At 40.3% G+C, this 21299-nt stretch overlaps 1 protein-coding gene across 1 annotated transcript in view; it reads left to right on the forward strand.

Moving 5' to 3' along the window:
* The window catches only part of LOC106093461 (uncharacterized), a 308595-nt gene that overhangs the window by 227215 nt on the left and 60081 nt on the right, over positions 1-21299 (forward strand). Inside the window, exons 16-20 of the mRNA XM_059368504.1 lie at positions 8022-8166; positions 8377-8471; positions 14462-14621; positions 14691-14788; positions 14970-15060. Of these exons, the coding sequence (XP_059224487.1) occupies positions 8022-8166; positions 8377-8471; positions 14462-14621; positions 14691-14788; positions 14970-15060 (589 nt within the window). The remainder of the gene's footprint in view (positions 1-8021; positions 8167-8376; positions 8472-14461; positions 14622-14690; positions 14789-14969; positions 15061-21299) is intronic.

The raw sequence follows: 21299 nt of genomic DNA on the forward strand, positions 1-21299 counted from the left end.
TGCGGCACGCCGTTCGGACTCGGCAATAAAAAGGAGGCATTGAGCTTGAACTTGAATCGACTGCATTTTTTTATATGTGAGAAGTTTGCCCCTGTTCCTTAGTGGAATGATCATGGGCAAAATTTGCATTGCTTAACATTGTTGTATGTCGTTGGGGATTGCCAATCGGCCATAGCGGTTCAGATTAAGATATAGCTCCCATATAAACCGATCTCCCGATTTGACTTCTTAAGCCCCTGAAAGCTGCAATTTTTGTCCGATTTGGCTGAAATTTTGCACTAGGTGTTCCGTCGTGAGTTTCAATAACTGTGCTTAGTACGGTCCAAATCGATCTATAACCTTATATAGCTCCCATATAAACTGATCTCCCGGTTTCACTTCTTGAGACCCTACAAGCTGCAAACTTTCTCCGATTTGGCTGAAATTTTGGATGTAGTGTTCCACTGTAACTTCCAACTACTGTGCCACGTACGTTCAAAATCGGTCTATAACCTGATATAGCTCCCATATAAACCGATCTCCTTCACTTCTTGAGCCCTTACAAGCCGCAATTGTTGTCCTATTTCTTTGAAATTTTCCACGTGGTGTTCTGTTATAACTACCAACGACTCTGCCAAATACGGTCGACATCAGTCCTTATCCTGATAAAGCTCCTATATAAATCGATCTCCTGATTTGACTTCTTGAGCCCCTGGAAGCCGCAATTTTCATCCGATTTGGCAGAAATTTTGCACAAAGTGTTCCGCCGTGACTTTCAATGACTGTGCTAAGTACGGTCCGAATCGGTCTATAACCTTATATAGCTCCCATATAAACCGATCTCCCGATTTTAATTCTTGAGACCCTACAAGCTGCAAATTTTCTCCGATTTGGCTGAAATTTTGCACGTGGTGTTCTGTTTTAACTGCCAAATATAGTCGAAATTAGTCTTTAGCCTGATAAAGCTCCCACATAAACCGAATTCCCGATTTGACGTCATGAGCCCTTTAAAGTCGCAAATGTTGTCCAATTTGGCTGAAATTTTGCACATGGTGTTCAGTTATAACTTCCAACTGTGACAAGTATTGTCTAAAACGGTCCATAACCTGATATAGCTCCTATATGAGCCGATCTCCCGATTTGACTTCTTAAGCCTTGAAGCCGCTCTTGTGTTTCCAATTTCCAACATCTGTGCCAAATACAGTCCAAATCAGTCTATAACCTAATATAGCAAAAATTACTCAAAACTAGTAAAAGCGTGCTAAGTTGGGCCGGGCCGAATCTTATATACCCTCGACCAAATCGCATTTGTCGTGTTCTTTTCTCGGCATCTTTTCTTAGACAAATAAAAAATTTAAAAGAAAATATTTGCTCTGCTATTAGAGCGATATTAAGATACGGTTCGGTTCGGACCATAATTAAATTACATGCTGTAGACCTGTGTAAAATGTCAGCCAATTCGAATAAGAACTGCGCCCTTTGGGGGCTCAAGAAGTGAAATTACATGCTGGAGACCTGTGAAAAATGTCAGCCAATTCGAATAAGAATTGCGCCCTTTGGGGCTCAAGAAGTGAAATAGAGCGATTGATTTATATGGGAGCTGTATCAGGCTATAGACCGATTCAGACCATAATAAAGACGTATGTTGATGGTCATGAGAAGGTCCGTCGTACAAAATTTCAGGCAAACCGGGTAATAATTGCGACCTCTAGAGGCTTATGAAGTCAAGATTCAAGATCGGTTTATATGACAGCTATATCAGGTTACGAACCAATTTGATCCTTATTTGGCACAGTTGTTGAAAGTCATTATGAAATACGTTATTCAAAATTTTAGCCAAATCAGATAGGAATTGCGCCCTCTTGTGGCTCAAGAAGTCAAGTCCCCAGATCGGTTAACAAGACAGCTATATCAGGTTATAGATCGATTTGAATCATACTCGGCACAAATGTTGGATATCATAACAAAATACTTTGTGCAAAATTTCATTCAAATCGGATAAGAATTGCGCCCTCTAGTGGCTCAAGAAGTCAAGATTCAACATCGGTTTATATGGCGGCTATATCAGGTTATTAACCATCCTATGGTGGAGGTTATAAAAATATGACTCAAAAACAGCAAATCGGTCTATATGGCAGCTTCGAAATATAGTCCGATTTCGTTCATATTCGATTTGGACGTGGGTGGGCACAGTGCAGAAAATCATTGTTTCAAATTTCATCGAAGTTGAGTACTAATTGCGGTTTTTATGTAATTTTGACCGCTCGCTCCATGCAAGACTCAACACTGTGCGCTGGCTGCAGTCCCTCGCACTCCATCTCAGATATCCGATCGGAAGCCTCTTCCATGCCTTCCAGGTTTCCTATCGTCGTCTCGATTATACCGCGATGTATGACCTGCTCCTTTTCTACATCCACCCTTAATTTATTCAAAATTTTATTTTCTTTGAAAATTTTGCTGCAATTTTATTTTGCAGAAAAAAGCATCAAAAAGGACATTTTAAATAATTTTTTAAATGTTTGCTTTATTTATTTTTTTTTTAATTTGCTATCGGCTTGATATTCGATATTTTTTCAAAAAAAAATTTAACTTCCCTATGATTTCCTATACAGTGATTATATCACCGAAAAGGAAATGTACATTTTCCGCCTCCTATCACATTGTATCAACTTTAATATCATCGATTTCGTGTGCATGAAGTTGAGCGAACAATTCTGCCAATGGTGCTACGTGACGCATACGCAATATTTGCTTAACTGCAATTGCAACACTCATACGCAGTCTGGGACCTACGGCAAAGTTTGAGTGCATTTGCTAGAGAACCAACCAACCAACCATGACTGTTTTGCTCATGTAAAATAAAATTTTAATATACTCAGCACATTCGTAGCCTACACAGTTGCTGCATTTTAATTATTTGCTGCGTGGGGGGTTGATGGGTGCAGTGAAAACATGCGCTGCATTGCTTGGTTTTAATTAAATACTGTAAAATCAGCTTAAAACGGGAAGGCAAAAAACAATATGAGGGTGTTGATAGAACAGGGTTTTTGGATTTTTATACTTCTTTGATTTGAATTAAAAATGCTTACTACTCCCCTCTAGATGGAACTGTATCTAACAACAATGCATTCCATCCTTGTTTCTACTAAAGCAGCAAATAACAAACATGCCGCTTACAAATTGGATTACATTTTCTTCTCATACAATCTCTATAGCTTAGCCCTTTTCATAAGAGGATCAAAACAATATGCCATGTACGCCTTAAAGGATTCTTTAAGAAGCAAAGCGTACAGTACAAGCATTTAATGCAAAAATACAAAAACCAATCCAATTTTGAATGTAAACAAATATTTAAGCACAACGATAGGGAATGGCCTTTTATAAATGACTCTTTAAAGATTTATTGCATACAAACAGAAAAGAAAAGCCAAATCAAAGAAAGCCCACAGATGTATGACCATTGACAAGGGTTTTCATTTTAAGCCATACTTTGGTCCTAAATACGTTTTAGTAAAGTCTCATGGGCCTACATTTTCGTTTCGAGTGTTTTTGGGTTAGGTTGCTCCTTACAGGACTAAACAAGTGTAATCTTCGACAGACGTGTGGATTGCACTTTACAAGACGCTCATACTACCCGTGCTGGTTTATGGTTTCAAGGTAAAGATATTTGTGAATGCATACAAGGCAGTGCTTGGAGTGTTTGAAAGAAAGATTTTTCGTAAAATGTTTCAACCAGCTTGCTTTGATTAAGAATATCGGCGTCGCACAGTGGGATAGAACCGATGAAAACTATTGGGTTGCCCAAAAAGTAATTGCGGATTTTCATATAGTCGGCGTTGACAAATTTTTTCATAGCTTGTGACTCTGTTATTGCATTCTTTCTTCTGTCAGTTATCAGCTGTTACTTTTAGCTTGCTTTAGAAAAAAGTGTAAAAAATGTATATTTGATTAAAGTTCATTCTAAGATTTATTAAAAATGCATTTACTTTCTTTTAAAAAATCCGCAATTACTTTTTGAGCAACCCAATAGTAAAAAAATATGCCGTGTGCGAACAGGCAGAGATATTCCTTTGAAATATGGATGGATAGCGAGATCGTGTGCAAACATTCAAGGCCTTAGATGATCCGGGCGCCTTTTAGCAAGCCCCAAAATTTGGTCACCTCGGCAGTTGAAAAATTTTTTGCGGCTGCCAAATCTTCGTTTGTGCTCCGATTTGCAAAAATTCCTGCAAAAATATTTGCTTAAGGTCTACAATATCTCGTCTTGTTTCGGGGATATTCGACTATTTATTTTTATTGCAATTTGGACCTAGACCAACGGAGGCCGCTATAGCGCAGAAGTTGAAATGTCCGTCTACGACGCTGAACGCCCGGGTTTGAATCCTGACTAATGCCTGGTACCTGTGAGGTACTAGGCTATATAAAAACTTCTCCACAAGAGGTGTCGAACTGGGACACGCCGTTCGGACTCGGCTATTAAAAAGGAGGTTCCTTATCATTGAGCTAAAGCTTGAATCGGATTGCACTCATTGATATGTGAGAGGTTTGTCCTTGTTCCTTAACGCAATGTTCATGGGAAAATATGCAGTTTCCATCTTACCGTTCATACACGGCATACTTTTAACTAATATTTATTTTTTTTTTTGTTCTACTGTGCGTCGTACGAACCGCAAACTGTAGGAGCTGTATGACGACGTGAGCATAGTCAAATGTATCAAAATACGTCGTTTGGGTGGGCTACGTCATGCTGTCAAAATGAATGAAAAAGTCTTTTGAAGGCGATCACTGTGGCACACGCAAACTGGGACGACCAAAAGCCCAATGGAAAAGTAATGGGTGAAAAACATACAGAAAGTCAGATATTTTAGAAGGAAGGTTGCAAAAGGACGACGCTGTTGAAACGCTATTTCAAGTTCAGCTAATAGGATAAATGTTCTGTCATAGCAAATAAAAATAAAATAAATTTTCCCTCAGAAATGTCGATGATTTACGCTAATGTGTTCCACCACGGCCAGAAAATGCAAGGCGCAAGGGTGAAAACAAAGCTTCCACCAGTATGCAGTAGCCTATGCATGAGTACCAAATCTATTCCAAAAGTCCTTCCTATCTATGGGTCACGGGTTTGGGTAAAAACGCAATATCACGCCGAGCTTGTCTCTACTCGCAAACCACACCCGCTTATAACTCCCATAAAAGTCTCCGCTCATACTTCGTAGCCAAAAGACTACTACCAGTAGTAGTCCATCTCAACCTGAACTGGATATTTATAGAACTAGAGAAGATCGGCCTTAACCGACCTATTGCCAGCATACAAGGTATGCTCGAAGGCGAACATATCGAAGAACTACAAAACACAAATAGGCTCTAAAAGGGTGTTTATCGAGTCCTGCTACCATGTAGCTCGTTCTTGGACCGTCTCTGAATGTCTTCGGTAGAAATTTTGGGGTATTAAAAACTGCATGACCAAGTTATTATACGCCCTCATTTGGAAAAGTATATAAATATGTGTATAAGTTCAATAAGTTAAAGTTTAAAATTAACAAGTAAAAGCGTGCTAAGTTCGGCCTGTCCGAATCTTAATTACCCTCCACCATGGCGCACATTTGTTGTTTGCCTGATATCTCTTTATAGGCTAACAAAAGATAGAGGATAAGAATTGCTATGCTTTTGAAGCTATACCAAGTTATGAACATATTAGGGCCATACTTGGTTTGGCTGTTGGATACCAAAATAGAAGCCATTGTGCACAATTTCAGCCATATCAAATAAGAAATGCGCCCTCTAGCGGGCGCAGATCCGCGATCGGTGTATATGGGAGTTATATGAGGTTATTAACCGTTTCGCACTATCCTAGGCACAGTTGTTGGAAGTCAAAACAAAAAAAGACTTCATCCAAACCTTCACACAAATCTCATAAGAATTGCGCCCTCTAGAGGCTCAAGATATCAAAATCCGAGATCGGTTGATATAGAAGCTATATCAGGTTTTTAACCGGTTTGCACCATACTTGGCACAGTTGTTGGAAGTCAAAACAAAACACTTCACGCAAAACTTCATACACATCGAATAAGAATTGCGCCCTCTAGAGGCTCAACACGTAAAAGCGTGCCATTTTCGGCCCCATGGATTCTGCAAAAAATGTATACATACTAAATTTAGTTGAAGGGCATAATTTTACTCGGCATACCAAACTTCTGAAAACCCAGAAAAATTAAAGCTTCTCCGAAGATCGATTTATATGGGAGCTATATCCACCATGGGATGGGGGTATACTGATTTCGTCATTCCGTTTGTAACTGCTCCAAATATTCGTCTAAGAATAAATATTTTTGATCATTATGACATTTTAAGTCGATCTAGCCATGTCCGTCCGTCTCTCTGTCGATATCACGCAAACTTTCGAAGGACTAAAGCTAGCCGCCTTAAATTTTGAACAATTACTACTTATTAGAGTAGATCGGTTGGGATTGTAAATGAGCCATATCGGTCTATGTTTTGATATAGCTGCCACATAAACCCATCATGGAACTTGACTTCTTGAGCCTCTAGAAGGCTTAATTCTAACCCGATTTGGCTTACATTTGGCATGAAGTGTCTAAATATTACTCTTAATAACTGTGCTAAGTATGGTTCAAATCGATCCATAACCTGATATAGCTGCCTTATAAACCGATCTTTAATCTTAACTTCTTGAGCCAATAGAGGGCGCTATTTCCATCCGATTTGGCTGAAATTTTGCACGAGGTGTCTTGTTATGACCTCCAACAACTGTGCCAAATATAGTTCAAATCATTCTATGACCTGATATAGATGCCACATAAACCGATCTGGGATCTTGACTTCTTGAGCCTCTAGAGGGCGCTATTTGACTGAAATAAAACGGCTTCTCCCATGACTCTCTGCCAAGTATGATTGAAATCGGTACATAACCTTATAAAGCTGTGATATTAACCGATCTGGGATCTTGACTTCTTGAGCCTCTAGAGGGCGCAATTCTAATCCGATTTGGCTTATATTTTGCATGAAGTGTTTCAATATGACTCTTAATAACTGTGCCAAATGTGGTTCAAATCAGCCTATAACCTGATATACTTGCCATATGAACCGATCTTAAATCTTAACTTCTTGAGCCAATATAGGGCGCTATTTCTATCCGATTTGACTGACATTTTGCACGAGGTGTCTTGTTATGACTTCCAACAACTGTGCCGAATATGGTTCAAATCAGCCTATGAGCTGACGTAGATGCCACATAAACCGATAAGGGATCTTGACTTCTTGAGCCTCCAGAGGGCGCAATTCTCATCCTATTTGACTGAAATAAAACGACTTCTCCCATGACACTCAACATTCGTGTCAAACATGGTCTGAATAGGTTTATAGTCTGATACAACTCCCCTAAAAACCAATCTCCCTATTTTGCTTCTTGAGCGTCTAAAGGGCTAAAGGGCTTTTATTCGATTTGGCTGAAATTTTACACAATGATCTCTACTATGTCTCCAACATTCAAGTCAATTATGGTCCGAATGGGACCATAACTTCATATAGCTCCAATAGCATAGCAATTCTTTTCTTCTATCCTTTGTTCGCCTTAAAATGAATACCGGGAAATGAACTCAACAAATGCTATCCATGGTGTAGGGTATACAAGATTCGGCCCGGACGAACTTAGCACACTTTTACTTGTTTAAATTCAGCTTAAATCTTTGTGGTACTTTTATCTAAGTTCTCAACGCTCACCTTTTCACAGCACATTCGCCAGTACACCGCAGCTAAAAAAAAACACATAAAAAAATTGCCAGCGGCGTAAGCCTGTAATTGAATAACTCCCACATTGCGTATATATGAATAATATGCCGGCAGAAGGTTGCAAACTGTTTAATGGGATATTAAAATTACAATTTAAGCTCACAAAAGTCTTTTAAATCATTGCAGTGACAAAAAAAAAATATACATCAGACTTTTATACACCAACAAAAATATTTGTGAAAAGAAGAAAAAATACAGACATAATATTTGCTCTTTTGTTGCCATTATTGCAGACGTGTCCACATAACAAAGGAGACATTAAAATGTCTCGATGGGGATTATGAGGTGGAGAAAGGCAATGGAGGCGAGCGTAATTCCTACCTAAAGGATAATCAAATTGAAACGTATCTCATTGTGCCAGGTGACATTTACAGACCGGTAAGTAAGGCCCCATTTGATCTCAATGTCATTGCTGTTTGTCCCCTTACACAATACCTGCATCAGGTCTGCTTTCGTTGAAGCGCAATGTCAGCTTCAAATTGAATTTGCATTTTCATCAACACAGCATGAAGTAGCTTTAAGAGAGTCCTTTGTTGCTCTTAATTTAAAAAAAAAAAATCGTTTTTCTCCCCTTCTTTGTTCAAACAGAATAAGAAGTCTCGAAATCGCTTACATGTCAATGGAAACATATCGAAAGAGCTGCGCATGATGGGTCATGGAAGCATGCAGAAAAACTGTTCCAAGTAAGTCAAAGATGCTTTGTAAAACACATGCCATTGCCATGTATTGGTTGGTCAACTGTGATAGGGAGGGCCATGATCTCTCACTGACATATTGACAAGAGAAGGTTATTTACAGAATATGCACAGCATCAGATGGACTAAATGTACAGATAAATGAAACTAATGAATCAAGGGGCAGCTTATAATATTTTTAAGAAGAAATCAGTATTGTGATTGGTATTTCTTTTAAAACTTCATTTTCATAAAATGAGGCTTTGTGAGGCTCTAAATGTCAAACATGAGATGTATGCGAAGTGATGTGTGTACTTTGGGTTTACTTAGGCTCACTCGGACAATTATTAAGCCTTCTAGAGTCCCTAAATGTGATTTAAATGAAAGGTTAGCTTAGGCTATATTTAAGTGGAAGCCGGCCATCAGACTCACTGATTGTGAGTGATTCCACAGGACCAGAAGAAGGAAGATACTTTCTAGTTCCTAACGTTGAACCATCCACATCGCTTTAAAAAGCCCAACAACTTGCGAATGTTCACATCCGCTAAGTAGGACAGGTTCTCAAAGAAATGAGAAATGGAACTCCTTCTGACTGCCAGTGCGGGACACACACACATAAGGTGTTCTATAGTCTCTTATTCTTCGATGTCCTCACAGCTTCTGCCAAAGTCGTTACTGGCAACCCTCAGTCTGTCATGTTTTCCGATTAAATAGTCAGACCTGTCATGACGGATACAATAGCTGAGACGTCTGTTCAAGCCAATGACAGCAAAGCGGTAGATCTCTTTAGATTAGGCCACATAGTTTTGGAATGCTGACAGCCCCCTCTTTGTGACCATCTGTCATTCTTTGTCCTTCGGGCCTGGTCCTGTAAACTTAGCTTACATGTCGGTAGAGGCATACCCACAGATTCCAGTATCCCTGTCTCGCAAGCTCGTCCGCTTTACAATTCCCTGGGATATCTCTGTGGCCGTCTGTTCAAGCCAGTGACAACAAATCGGTAGACCTCTTCAAGTTTAGATTAGGCCACATAGTTTTGGAATGCTCACAGCCTCCTCTTTGTGACCATCTATCATTCTTTGTCCTTCGGACCTTGTCCTGTAAACATAGCTTACATGTCGCTAGAGGCATACCCACAGATTCCAGTATCCCTGGAATGTGTAGGCTAGTTCCTAGTCTCGCAAACTCATACGCTTTACAATTCCCTGGGATATCTCTGTAGCCCGGCACCCAGAACAGGTGAATTTTGAACTGTTCAGCCATCTCGTTGCGAGATCTGCGACTGTCGAGGACGGTTTTTGTGTTCAGAAATACATTCTCCAGGGATTTAATGGCTGCCTGGCTGTCTGAGAAGATATTTATGCCAATCGCCGTTGTGACATTCGATCTTAGCCAATCCCATGGCAGCCGGTTGTATGTACCGGATTGACCCGATGAATTCCTTCATAGGCAAGGGCTGCCGACTCAGTGTACCACACACTGCTACTACAACAACAACATCTTAGCCATTCCACCACTTCCTTAATTGCAAGGATCTCTGATTGATACACTCTGCAGTGTCTTGCACGAATTTACACCTAGACCACTTTCGTTACCCCATTTTGCTGTTGCACGTAGAGCTTCCTCAAGTGTATCTCTAAGAGAGCTGGGAAACTTTCCCCGAACCCCAATTGCCACGTCATCAGCATACGCGACCACTTTTCGATATGACCTGTTCTATATCTTTGGAGTACACCCCAAATCCCACCTGGCCGTCTACGTTGGAACCATCCATGTAGAAATCAATGTAACTTCTATTAGCAGAAATATCGTAGTTCCAATCGGTTATATCAGGAATAGAGGTACAGTAATTTTTATCAAAAAGCGGCTCAGGTAGGATATAATTTACACTGCCTGGAATATAGGACATTGTATAAAGGATAACAGTGTCCGTAGCCACCACATGATGAAAGAGAAAGCTCCCTTAGCCTCAAGGCAGTGATCGCAGCAATTTGTCTAGCCACAATGTCCAGAGACATTAATTCAGTGCATCACATGGTGTCCTCCTCAGTGCGGCTGTGATGCACAAACTAGCCATCCTTTGGATCCGGTTAAGTAATGAATAGTAGGTGGACTTTTAAAGCCCTGTCCCCCAGACCACAACACCATATAGCATTATAGGTCTGACAACTGCGGTATATACCCATTGCATGAAGCGCAATCTAAGCCCCCAACTTGTGCCAATGGCTTTCTTACAGGTGTATAGAGCAAGAGTTGCCTTTCCTATCCAAAATGTTGGATTTGAAGTTCAATTTCCTGTCCGGCAAAACACCCAGGCATTTTGCGCTTTCTGTAAATGGAACATTCTCTCCTCCCAAGGAGACTGGTGCCATTGTAGGCAACTTGTATCTCCTGCTGAAAGGAACTTCTTCTGTCTTGCAAGGATTTATAACTAGACCTTTTTCGGTAGCCCGCTTCGCTGTTGCTCAAAGAGCCTCCTGTGGTATAACTCTTAGAGTGCTGGGAAACTTCCCCCAAACCGCAATTGCCACATCATCAACATACGCAACCACTTTCACGCCTTTTTCTTCTAGAGACAATAATATTTTTTTAATGGCTATATTCCAAAGTAGAGGAGACATTGCACCGCCTTGAGTTGTTCCTCTGCTGACCCATCATTTTAGATCCACAGATCCCTATCCTGCCGTAATGCATCTTTAAGTGTGTAAGTTATTAATAAACTTTCTAACGTTAGAGTTGATGCCTAGAAACTCCAACTGCTTCATGATTGACGTCGGCGATTTCCAGGGATCTTTGCCCTAAAATATGTTTCTATCAACCTCTCAAGAGTCTTCAGCATAAAGAATGACTGACTAATAGGACGAAAATCTCTGACCTTCGTGTGGTAAGGTTTTGCCGCTTTCGGAACGAAAATGACATCTGTGTCCCCTCCATCCCACAGGTAAATATGACATGTTGATACAGGCAGAGTATATTTCCCTAAGCCAAGGAACCAGTCCAGACACAGCTTTTAATTCAACCGGTGTTACATCATCAGGGACTGGCGACTTAAAGAAGTCCAAACTTCTTATCACCCAAAGGATTTTCGACTCGGACACAAATTCCCTAATGGCCTCCGACGAATGCATACCAGTGACAACCTCTTCTGGCGCCACGTTGTCCGTTGGAGAATTTCCTGGGAAATGTGTATCAACGAGTAGTTCTAGTATTTCCTCACTAGACATTGTCCATACATTCTCTGACTTCTTCTCTGACTTCTCTAGGTCTCGAGGATAGAATCTTCCTTAGCCTAGAGGCCTCAGATGTATCCTCCACAGAACTACGGAATTCCACCGCGGAATTGTTCTGAGCCTTTCTCAGCTCTCTCTTATATTTTCTTAGCTCGGCCTTAAGGATGTCCTAATTATGTGGTGCCCTTGTGGCCTTCGCCCTGTTGAAGAGTTTTCTGCACTTCTTCCTTAGACCAACAAGCTCTGGGGTCCACCATGCCGCTCGCTGTTTTCCCCTTGGCTTGGCATTAGGACAAGCTGACACAAGCGAGTCATTCAGGATCTTCGTGATCCGCTTGACCATTATGTCTATATCCAGCTTAGTTTCCACTTTTTGTGCGGAAATTTAACCCAATCCGCCTTTCGCCTGTTTAGCCGAGGGCTCACTTCTGCAGAAAGGAATATAACGATGATCAGATCGCAATCGCATATTCTCTTCTATTATATAAAAATTAAATTGTTGCGCTTTGTTTGTTTGTCTGTTCCGTATAGACTCAAAAACGGCTGAACCGAATTTCATGAAATTTTTACCGATGGTAGCGCTTGAACCCCCCGTGAAAATAGCATAATTCACTTTTTGATATCGGAAGGTGGGACCCTCCCCCTTAACCCAATTTTCAAAAACGCCAGATCTCGGAGAATGGTGGACCGATTAATCGAAATTTTGCATGCCACCTTATGGTACCCCAAATTGGTGTAAAATTTTGGAGTCAACTAACCTGGGGGGGACGCCCCATCTCAAAACCCACCCGAACGGACATGTTTACCGACTGGGACAATATGGGTATCAAATGAAAGGTATTTAAGAGTAGAGTACGATCTTAACATAAAAATGTCACCTTAAGTTTTGGGGGTGTTCCCCCAACCCCAAAAACACCACTCATCAAGACACTTTTACCACTTTGAGCAATATGGGTATCAAATGAAAGGTATTTAAGACTAGAGTACGTACTGACTGACGTCTGACATACAAATTTATTCCTTGGTGTCTGAGGGCCATTCTCACTCCCAAAACCCCTTAGCAGGACATATTTACCCATTGGGAAAATATGGATATCTAATGGAAGGTACTTAAGTAGAGTTAAAAGTTGACATGCAAATTTATTCCTTGATGTCTGATGGATAATATGTGAATTAAAAGAAAATTCCATAACATTAGAGTCCAAATTTAATGTTGATATAAGGAATCAATTATCTGGGTCACGTGCTACCGTCTTGCCGTTCAGCAGGACATGTAGACCGCGAGAATAAAGAACTCAAATAAATTGTCTTTTGGGTCTTAGCGTCGGGGAGACCGATCGGAGGATGGCCGAGAATATATTGTACTGAAATCTTACCCAAAAAAAAAAAAGGAAATAACAATAATATATGAAGGCCGATCAGTATAGAATAGGACAGCAAGAAAAGGTCTTTGGTAGTAGAGTACACTTTTTACCCTCAAACTGGGATAGACACAGGAGAACCTGCGGTTCTTTAACAATGTGCTATCCCAAGTGGTAGCTATGAAATTTAATTTTTGAATAAAGATAACCAATACAAAAAAAAAAAAATAATTAGTGTGGATCTGAACGAGACCCGTAGCCCTGAATATCTTGATAGCCACCTTTAGAATGCTTGACATAAAATTTTGCTCTAGCACGATGCTGATATTATTTCAAGGTCTGCCCTCTATTTTCGAGCAAAACTTCTCAGAACTCGTCGAGAAAAGCGTTGTGCAAAATTTTGGTAAGATTGGTCCAAAAATGCGATTGCAATTGTTCTAGAAGTGAAAATCGGGCGATATACATATATGACAGCTATATGTAAATATGAATCGATTTCTACGAAATTCACCAGTAATGTCAAGAGTCAAGAGCATATACTTCCCAACAAATGTCAAGAGAATTGGTTATCAAATGACCGTTTTATTGCATTATTATTGCAAATCGGAAGAACATATATATGGGAGCTATATCCAAATATGAAACGATTTTCATGAAATTTTCCTGTAATTTTGGAAGTCAAGAGCAAATCCTTCTTGCCAAATTTCGAGAGAATCGATTAACAAAGAACAATTTTATAGCAGTATTACTGCTACAAAATCTGAACCGATTTCTATGAAATTCACCTGTCATGTCATAAAAAATCCTTCCTGCCCAATATCGAGAGGATCGGTTAACAAAAGACCATTTTATTGCAGTATTACTTCAAATCGGACGAAGATATATATAGGAGTTATATCCAAATCTGAGCCGATTTTTTCAAATTTCAACAAGCTTCGTCTTTAGGCCGAAAAACATGTCCATACCATTCCAATTTGAAGACGATCGGGTGAAAATTGCAACATGTAGTTTGTACACAAATTAACATGGAAAGACGGACACACAGACAGACAGACAGACACACAGACAGACAGACAGGCGGACAGACACACAGACAGACGGACATAGCTAAACCGAATCAAAAAGTGATTCTGAGTCGATCGGTATACTTATCAATGGGTCTGTCTCTTTTCCGTTTAGGTGTTACAAACAAGTGCACTAAGTTATGGTACCCTGTACCACAGTAGTGGTGTAGGGTATAAAAAAAGCGATATTCTTTTGTAGGCAACTATGTCGTGATTTTGGCATTTTGTCCGTGTTTGAGGAGGCTAGTTTGATTGTAAGAGAACCATAGACATTTTTTTTTCATAACATTTCTAAATTTATTGTTTCATTTTCTTTTTCCTCTTTCTTTCCCTCTATCTCTCAGATTTGGTTTCAGCGATACAAATGAATCGTCCAAGGATCCCGAGGATGAAGTCAACGAATATCTTATGAGAGCTATAGATGCTCGCAGCATAGATCATCTGCGAGCAGAGCATTGTCAATCCATTTTACTCTCTTTCAAAGATCAAAACCTAGAGAGAAAGGTAAAATGCACACCAACCCAGAGAGAACCATTATATCAACTTTTTGTTTCTTTCTTTCTTTCTTTCTAGTATGCCACAGAGCCTGATAGAATGTTAAGCATATACTTTTACTGCAGTTTTATAGTGTTGATTGGTACAACCATTATACGTCTATGTATATTTTCAAGGTGAGTTTCTTAAAGGAAAATCTTTGCAAAGCATTTACTCATTAGGCAATTCAATAGTAAAGGATATCCAATATTCAGTTACAATAAATAGATATGAAATTTATTCTTACACTAACCTTGGATGCTAAAGACATCCTTTAATTATTTTTTATTTATTTAATTTTTTTTTTCTTCTTTCTAGTAACGCATTGGCTATTAGCATATCCTGTCTTACGATTGCTCTCATGTTGCTGATATCGGTGTTGGTCACATGCCATGATCTCAATATCAACGTAAGTAAGAAAACAAGATGAAATGGGAGTGGTAAGATTTGCTGAATTCAAGCATTATTACAAACTGGAGAATATCTGGTCCTTGCCTAATTAATAGAAATTTGTTGAGCTTAAGCTGGAATTGAAAATCACTCAGTAAAATGTGAAAAAATTTGCCTTAATGGAATGTTTGTGGGGAAATTAGCAAAATTTTAAGTCTACATGGAATTAATACCCAAACGCAGCCTTGCCATACCCTCTACGGATACCCTCTCTAGCATACGAGTTTATTTATTTCATTTGTCCATCGAACACATATCATCGACCTTTTATCATCAATCAAGTCGATCTAGTCAAGTCCGTCCGCCTGGCCGTCAGTCCGTTCGTCTTAGAGATATTGAGCTGAAACATTGGACAGAATCTCTTTTCCTATAAATCTATATGGTTGACTATCCTCGGATTCAGGCCCCATTTCGGGCCGTAGTCTACATGGCGCCCAATCCCTGTGAGCCTTCTGAGTACGCTCCTGAATGTCACACTTCCATTTCAGTTTCCTGTCCAAGATTTGACCTTGCCAGATATCGAAATCGTAAACCTTGTTCGTTAAATTTGCCCACCTCCGTCTTCCTCGTGAACAGGCATATTTCAGTCTTCTCTGGGTTAACATTGAGACCTCTAGGTCTAGCCCAGTCATATGCCATATGCTAGACAAATACAGCCCTTCTGCATAGCTTTTTTGATCCTTACTCCTTTAAGTAACATCGTCTGCATAGATGACGGGTTCACATTCCTCCTCAGTCAGCAGCCGTAGTAGGTCATTTATGGTGGTCACCCATAGAAGTGGCGATAAAATGCCCCCACTGTGGCGAGCCTTGTGCCACTTTCTCCCTTATATTTATGTCATGGAATAGACAATTTATCCACCTGTTCCTTAGCATGCGATTTATACAGCCTCTAAGGACCGGGTCCATCCACGATTGGATCAGTGATGTCAATACATACCGCCAGTGTGTAGGTTTTGTCATTGAATGATTCTTCTGTTTTATGCACAGACTCGTGCAGGACAGTCTACACTGTCCTTCCCTTGACATAGGCATGTTGTTTGTATTTGAGCAGTTCGCTGGATGTCAGACTCTTTATGATGGTGTCCCCAAACGATCCGTGGTTTTGAGTAGCAAGAACGTATGGCTTATAGGTCTGTAGGCCTTTAGTGTCGAAAAATTTGCCTTGACGGGCTTTTGTATAAATACCACCCTTACCTCCTGCCAGGCTTTCGGTGTATATGCAAATCCCAGGCGCGTTGTGGAAATATTGTCCAGGTGGCGCAAAATAAAGTAATGCCGGAAATATTCCACAAGGTCCAGGCGACTTAAATATTCCGGAAATATTCCGCCGGAAATATTCCACAATGTCCAGGCGACTTAAATGGTCTGAAGCTCCTCAAGGATTCCTTCACCATAAATTCCGTTATTATAAATCTTCGATCGACGTCATTATTCCAAGATTCCGGTGTCTCCGTGAGTCCCTTCGTATCTTGTGGAAAATGGGTTTTCATTAAAAACATCAGCATGTCCTCCGTTGTCTCTGCTCTCACTCCCATGTCGTCTACTAAAGTTTCAGTTTGGACATGGGTTTTTGAGAGAAACTTTTTATCTTGGCGGCGTCATTAACGCTATCGACCTGTTTGCAGAAAAGCTTCCAGGAGGCACATTTTGCCGCTCTGGTAATCTTATTGTATTCCTTGTGCCGTATGTAATACACATCCCAATAAACTTGCGCCTTTTTACGACGTGCTCTGTTAGAAAGTCTGCGGACCTCTTTTCCAAAATTGCGAATCTAGCCGGTCATCCAGGGTTTTTTTAGGGCTGATTTCCTTTCCCGAAGAGGACAACTATCTTCGAAAGACCCCACCCCACCAGAGCAGTCGTAATCCTGTTGACATTTTCGTCAATGTCTTCTATGTCTTTCAATGTCTTTCCTGTCACTGCACTGCCTGATGTCATCGTATTGGATTCTTTGCCTATCCTAGTCTTCCGAATCTTCATAATGTCAGTGGTTCCATCGTTGGGTCCCAGTTCGTTAGGCTGTATTGAGTTTCCATTCCCTGTACTGCCTGATGTTTCAATACTAAGAATTTTGCCTATCTTAGTCTTTCAAATCTTAAGTAAATGGTCTTCTTGGGTGTAGGTGATGGTTCCATTGCGGCTCCCTGTTCGTTAGGCTGCATTGTGACTCCTGTCCCTGTGCTACCCAATGTTTCAATATTAGGATCTTTACCTATCTTATTCTTCCGAATCTTGAAGTAGGTCCGTCGTCGGGACCCTGCTTTTTAGGCTATGTTGGGACTCTCTCTCTGCACTGCCTCATATTTTAGTATTAGGATCTCTGGTTATCCTTGTCTTTCCTCTATTGAGAGAGGCGGTGATTGTCTCGTCGGCAGCCCCCTGCTTGTTGGGCGGTATTGAGTCACCTGCCACTACACGGCATGATATCTCAATATGAGGATTTCTGCCTATCCTAGTCTTCCCAATCTTGAAAAAGACAGTCTTGCTCCCATAGTGCGCCATACCTTTAGTCTTAGCCACACTCGTCCCGGAGACTTGATCAATTCAAACCACAAGGAGAGTTCCTTCCTCTTTCTCCTACCTGTGGAAGACCATCCACTTCTCTGCGACGTAACCTTGGTTTTGTTTCCGACCCTTTAAAGTATGTATATTCTTGATCGTCATAAAAATCTGAGACGATCTCGCCATGTCCGTCCGTCTGTTGAAATCACGCTACAGTCTTTAAAAATAGAGATATTGAGCTAAAATTTTGCACAGATTCATTCTTTGCCCATAGGCAGGCTAAGCTCAAAGAGGGCCCATAAAAGCCAAATTTTATTATTTAATTTTCGTGAAATTTAAGACAGTGAGTTGTGTTAGGCCACAAGACAATCCGTCTTCAATTTGGCCCAGATCGGCAGAGGTTTGGATATATCTGCCATATAGACCGATCTCTCGCTTTAAGGTCTTGGGCCAATAAAAGGCATATTTGTTGCCCGATTGCTTTGAAATTTAGGACAGTGAGTTGTGTTAGGCCACTCGATATCCTTCTTGGAGACGGCCCAGATTTGGATATAGCCGATTTAAGGTCTTGGCCTCATAAAAGGTGCATTTAATTTCCGATTTCACTGAAATTTGACACCGTTTCCTATTGTAGGGTTGCCCAAAAAGTAATTGCGGATTTTTCATATAGTCGGCATTGACAAATTTTTTCACAGCTTGTGACTCTGTAATTGCATTCTTTCTTCTGTCAGTTATCAACTGTTACTTTTAGCTTGCTTTAGAAAAAAAGTGTAAAAAAGTATATTTGATTAAAGTTCATTCTAAGTTTTATTAAAAATGCATTTACTTTCTTTTAAAAAATCCGCAATTACTTTTTGGGCAACCCAATATATGGTTGAGATCTGTCTATATTTAGATATAGCTGCCAAAAAGACCAATATTGGACCAAAATGGAAACAGTGACTACTTGTGTTTATTAGACCACTTAATGTCCGTGCCGAATATGGTCCAAATTAGACCATATTTCGACATAGCTGCTATGCTATCTGAACCGATTTCTATCAAATTCATCAGTAGTGTCGAGACTCATAAGACTCTGTTGTGCCAAATTTTGGTAGAATCGGTTCACCAATGACGATATTATTCCAATATAAGTACAAACCGGACGAACATATATATGGGAGATATATCCAAATCTGAACCGATTTTGTCGAATTTCAATAGGTATCGTCTCTTTCGCCAGATTTAAAGAAGATCGGATGGAAAATGCGATCTGTACTTTGTACACAAGTTAACATAGACAGACAGACAGACGGACGGACGGACAGACTGACGGACATAGCTAACTCGAATCAGAAAATGATTCTGAGTTGATCGGTATACTTATCAATGTGTGTAGCTTACTTTCTTCTGAGTGTACCACAGTAATGGTGTAGGGTATACAATTTTTTCAAAAATGAACTGCCCTTGTCAAAAAAAAAAATATTTTTAGATTTAGTGTCTACTTAGCACCAAAACCCAAACATAGACTGTCTGTGACTATATAGACTTTCTAAATGTGCATGTGGACTTTCTGCCCAAGGCAAAATTTGTATCTTCAGCATGATTTTACATAAATAGCTTTTACAAATTGAAATGCATTTATTGATTTGTTTGCATAAGACTTTGTAATACCAGTTGCATGAATTTTAAATGCTGGTCATGGAATTTTAAATCTCATGCATACACAATGGTTGCAAATCTTCATTGTGTCCAATTCCATTTCCTGCCATGTTAGCGTATATTAAAGAGGGGTGGAGAATTAAAATTTGGCCTAAATTTTGATCTTTGATAGGAGCAGATGTGGAACACAAGCCACGGAAGTATCGATTTAATGATGGCCTCCTCTGCACTATGGTGGCCTCCAGTGTAGGAGGTTAACATGTCCGTCTTTGTCGCAGAACGCCTGGACTCGAATCCTGGCGAGAACATCATAAAATTTCCGGCGGTGGCTATCCCCTCCTAATGCTGGCGACTTTTGTGAGGTAGTTTGCCTTGTAAAAATTTCTTCCCTCTGCGGCATTCCGTTCGGACTCGGCTATAAAATGGAAGCCCCTTACCATTGAGCTGTAACTTGAATCGGACTGCACTCATTGATTTATGAAAAGATTACCCCTTTTCCTTGTGGAATGTTCATGGGCAAATGTTCAATAGAGCTGGATATCTTTGAACCCAGTCAAGCCCCTCTAAGCATATGTACAACCGATGTCCATACATAGAAGTTTTTATCGATTTTCTATAACTCGGCTCGAAATAAATTCTAATTGTTGGCCAAATTCTGCAGAGCTCTTAGTCCCGGACGCATACGAGTACAATTCATCCACCAACGTCCCCATATACAACCAACGCTATGCAATTCGATCTCACGTTGCTTGGCGATCGAATTTGGACGCGCCCATGTTAGGGACGGAATACTATGGGTCTCAAACCTGGTTGCAATGCCTGGCATCTAGTTTGCACTCTATTCCTGATAAGAGTCCATATCACAGCCACCAAGTTACGCTCAACTGGGTGCTCACCAAAATTGTCTGGAATTGAGATCCCTTAATTCCGTAATGACAGATTAAACACTTTTAAACTAAAAACTTAAACACTCTAAAAACTTTCGAAGAATTGCCATTCCAAAGACCGAAAAATTCATTGGACTCTAAATACTTCATAATGTAAAAATTGTCCATGCTCTTTAAAACCTTGGGGAGCGCAATGCCTATAGCAATTGGTCGGTGTTGTTCGGCCGGGCCGAATCCAAATTTAGGTGAAGAGCATAATTTTATTCTACAAACCAAACTTCTGTCAAATCTGCAAAAATTAAAGCTTCCAGGAACCGAACAAGGATAATCGAGAAACGGGCTGGAAGCTATATTAAGTTATAAACTGATTTGGACCGTACTTGGCACAGTTGTTAGAAGTCGTCACAGAACACCGCATGCAAAATTTCAGCCAATTCGTACAAAAATTGCGGCTAGTAAGAGCTCAAGAAGTAAAACCGGGAGTTTGGTTTATATGGGAGCTATATCAGGTTATTCACCGGTTTGGACCGTATTTAACACATTTGTTGGAAGTCATAAGAAAGCAATACATTCAGCCAAATCGGACGAAATTTGTTGCTTCCTGGGCTCAAGAAGTCAAATCGGGAGGTCGATTTATATGGGAGCTATATCGTGTTATAGACCGATACAGTTTTTGAAAGTCATAAAAGAACACTATGTGCAAAATTTAAGCCAAATCGGACGAAATTTGTGGCTTCTAGGGTCTCAAGAAGTCAAATGGAGAAATCGGGAGCTACATCAGGTTATAGACCTATTTGGACCGTTCTAAGCACAGTTCTTGAAAATCCTAAGGGAACACCACGTGCAACATTTCAGCCAAATCAGATGAAAATTGAGGCTTGTAAGGGCTCAAGAAGTCAAATCGGGAGATCGGTTTATATGGCAGCTATAGCAGGTTATAGTCCAATGTGAGTCGCACTAGGCACAAACCATAACAGAACACTAGTTGCTAAATTCCACCCAAATTCCAGCGAAAATTGCGGCCTCCAGGTGCTCAAGAAGTCAAATTGGGAGATCGGTTTATATGGCAGCTATATACAAATCTGAACCGATCTGGGCCAAATTGGGGAACGATGTCGAAGTGCTTAACACAACTCACTCTCCAAATTTAAAGGAAATCGGATAA

This window comes from Stomoxys calcitrans, chromosome 1 (assembly GCF_963082655.1).
Source record: "Stomoxys calcitrans chromosome 1, idStoCalc2.1, whole genome shotgun sequence".
Classification (NCBI taxonomy): Eukaryota; Metazoa; Arthropoda; class Insecta; order Diptera; family Muscidae; genus Stomoxys; species Stomoxys calcitrans.